The sequence below is a fragment of the Hyperolius riggenbachi genome, chromosome 4 (genome assembly GCF_040937935.1).
Source record: "Hyperolius riggenbachi isolate aHypRig1 chromosome 4, aHypRig1.pri, whole genome shotgun sequence".
In the NCBI taxonomy this organism is placed as follows: Eukaryota; Metazoa; Chordata; class Amphibia; order Anura; family Hyperoliidae; genus Hyperolius; species Hyperolius riggenbachi.
In genome coordinates this window covers 302847560-302851383 of record NC_090649.1, presented here as the reverse complement: position 1 = coordinate 302851383, position 3824 = coordinate 302847560, and the positions used below count along the sequence as shown (strand labels likewise).

General features: G+C 40.6%; 1 protein-coding gene across 1 annotated transcript; it reads right to left on the bottom strand.

Moving 5' to 3' along the window:
• Window positions 1-2300: 2300 nt before the first annotated feature.
• Window positions 2301-3329, bottom strand: LOC137504791 (trace amine-associated receptor 4-like). Its single transcript, XM_068233381.1, has one exon. It carries the CDS (start codon window positions 3327-3329, stop codon window positions 2301-2303), a length of 1029 nt encoding a protein of 342 aa, XP_068089482.1.
• Between the last annotated feature and the right edge of the window lie 495 nt (window positions 3330-3824).

Sequence of the window (3824 nt, the reverse complement as noted above, 5' to 3'; positions counted from 1 at the left end):
AAATAATATGTGAAGTGCCTCATATAACTTATTATTTCTGTGACTCTTTTTGGTCCTCTTTGTGTTGCAAATCTGTCATAGTTCATCAGGAACTCTCCATAACAAGTGCCTGCACACATTGGCACAAATCCATTGCAAATCAGGATGTTATTAATTGCAACCAGTCAGATTCTTTATTTCATTTTCAGAGCAGCACTGTACGTATTTCAGTTGCAAGGTAATATAGGTTGTCATGGACAACAGGTACATTTCCCTCCTAACACATTCCTATATGACCACCACCCCCAAGGTATCAGCTGCAAGTCATATAATGATTGTTCTGCTTGTTATTAGATTGACTTTTACTTTCAGCAAAGGATAAAGGAGAACTGAAAACACAAAATAAAATGCTTATATTAGTGACTCCTTCAGTCTGATCTGCAATGTGACCTTTCTGAATTAGGGTAATCGGGTCCCATCATTCCCTTCTACATGGTGTAAGGAGGGTAAAAACTATGTACATGAAAAACGACTTCACAATTTACATTTTCCGAATGGAAATTTATTGTTTAAAGAACCATATTCATTTCTTTATTGCACACACATTTCTAGAACACATTTAGATCACATCACAGCCTAAATTTTAACTAAAAAAAAATACACGTTCATCAATTCAAAAAGAAATTTGAGTTTGTTAATTCACTTATTGCTACAAACTCATTCATGCCTCCATCTGTATTTTATTCATTTTTCTTTCCAGTGACATGAACAGTGCTGTACATAGGAGAGGAACAATGTGTGAAATATTTTCCATTATGACCTGCCCTAAAAACTTCATTTCTTGTAGATGGAATTACTGTACACAATTTTTACTCACAGTTTTCTTGGCCATGATGCTGTATTGCAAACATTTATCACCTTGCTTGATATTTTCTCAAATTACCAATCATTTTCATTAATAGTTCTATTTTTTTAAATTCTCTTTAAACTGATTGACTAGTGTAAAGATAGTCCCTGGTTAATGAGCGAGGGACTGTTGGCTTGTCCTAATTAACCTGAATCCATTCTTAAATTGGGACACTGTCCGATCTCTGTCCTTCTTTGTGCCCCTTGTGCCCTCTCTGTGCCACCTCTGCCCCCCCCCCCCCCCCGTTCGACTCAGTGTACCAACCTCTTTCCCCTTCTGTGTGCCTCTTTCTGTTTACCTGTGCCTCCTTTTTTCCCTCCTTATGACCCATTTTGTGATTCCCTGTGTCCCCCTTTGTGCCATCTTGCTGTTCCGCTTTGCCACCTTGCTGTCCCCCTGTGCCAGCTGGGTCCCTCTGTGCCAGCTTTATGTCCCCTGTGCCAGCTTTGGTCACCCTGTGCAAGCCCTTTGTCCACCTGTGCCAACTTTGTGTCCCTCTGTGCCAGCTCTGAGTCCCCCGGTGCTAGCTCTATATCTCCCTGTGCTCCCCACAGGCCTTGCAGAGCTCCCTGCAGCAGAAGCAGTGCTGATTTCACCTTTCAGCCAGAGTACAGAGCTGTGCGTCTATCCACTCTGCCTCCTGTTTCCTCTAGTGTTGGTCTTCTGCATGTCACATGACATACAGAAAGAAGTACTAGAGCATGCAGGAGGCAGACAGATGATGACAAACAGTGTTGGACTTTTATTTTATTATAGCAAAACCTAAACCTATTCTCACACAGAGCCCTGCCTTTACCAATGCCTAACCCTAACCAGCCCTGCTTGCTGATGCCTAACCCTAATCACCCCCTCCACCAATACCTAACCCTAACAACCTCCCCTGCTGATGCCTAATCATAGCCAAACCTCCTTCCAATGCCTAACCCTAACTACCATCTCACCACCACCAATGCCTAATCCCAACCTACCCCCTACTGATGCCCCTACTCCAACTGTTCCTCCCTCCAATACTGAACCCTACCCCCCCTCCAGCAATATCTGTTGATATACAGTCTGCATTTTCTGCAGAAATAAAAAATATTGAGCACCGCAGAAGTCTAGGTACTGATGTTGGTGTCTGTACAAATTAAGGGGAAATTTGGGCACCAGGGCTACCTGCTATGCAAACTGCTGCTACGAAAAGTGGGGGGAAATGCACATTTCCTGCTTATGATTGACTATCAGAAAAGATCACAGGTCAGTCATGATTCTGAAATACTATAATTCACATTATCTGTCACTAATGTGCAAGAGTATTGTCCAACTATGCTGTACATTTATCAAACTCATTGGATAAATACTGTATATATTCACACCTGCATCTAAACATATGAAAATGCATCATCATTTCCAGTTTTCATTTTGCTTTTATGCCTCAGTTAACACACGTTTTGAGGAGCCTGCAATAAATATATTCCGTTATTATATATCTGAAAGCTTTTTTGAAACGTGGATAAAACAAAGCATATATGATGGGATTGAGAGTGGAGTTAAAATAGCCTAGCCACAAAACAATACTGTAGACATCCCTCGGTATTTCAAAATTGATATAAGGGTCTACAACTGTTACTGTGAAAAACGGGAGCCAACATAATACAAACGCTCCCATAACCAGACTTAATGTCTTTGCCGCTTTTCTTTCCATTGTCATGTAAAGCTTCTTGCTGGTTGCCTTGCTATCGCTCTGAATATTTGCATTATTTGCTATGGCCTTTGCTTGTTGTCTTGCTATGGAAAAGATGTGAATGTAAATGCCTATCATCAGAAGGCCAGGAATGATAAAACAAATGAATCCTGAGATTGAACCCCATAGCTTGTTTAACACAAAGGAACATAACCAAGCACAGTGCACAGTGTAGACATTGTTCTGGATACCTGCAGTGTATGTGTTAGACAGGATAAGACCAAATGAATATAGAGCAGGTCCAGACCAGCTTACCAGTAAAAACACCTCTACTACTAATGTTGTTATCTTCTTGTAATAATGAAGGGGATGACATATGGCGTAGTATCGATCCACAGAAATAAAGAGCAGGTGAAATATTGAACTTGTACATAACAAGACGTCAAAACAAGTATGCATCTTGCAGAATACTTCGCCAAAGTACCAGCATGACGTTACTGTTCTCACCATGCTGTACGGCATGACCAGAAGTCCAACAAGGAAGTCAGCCACAGCCAAAGACAAAATGAGGACATTGGTAGCATTGTGCAATTGCTTGAAATGGGAGACCAAAATGATGACCAACAGGTTACCCATGATTGTGACAAGCACTATTCCAGACATGACGATGTACATCAGCCAGGAACCTGGATCCAGCCTCTCTGTGGTTGCACATGACGTGTGGAAAAACTGAATACAAAAGTTCTGACTCTGGTTTTTCCATAATTCTGATGACCCCATTGATGTATACACTGTGAGGAACAAAATACAAAACAACTTCATAATGTATTTAAAATGATGTCAAAATCAATGATGGTTTGAAATAATATTTGATTGGGACGAGTCACTATAGCACTTATGACTTTTTTTTTTAGTGTGAAAGATACTATGTAGTGGTTAAAGTTTAAACTAAAGCCATCTGTTTCTATGTCGGCTAATGCATAGATGCTACCTGGAAACAGAATCATACTGGCTTATCACTAGTTATGACTTACCTAGTGTAATGTGTTGCACTGATCTGCATTGTCTGTGCATCTTGTAATTGTCTGTTCCATCCTGCAACTCACAGCAGTAAGGAGTTAATAGAACCACATGTTCAGGTGGAGGAAGCATGCAGAGAATTCTCACACTTTGCTGGTTCAGTGTTTGACTGTGAACAGAACATAATAGGCTACCATATACTGTATGACTATGCAAATGCGCACATGTTAACAGCTCATGGCAATGATGGAAAAC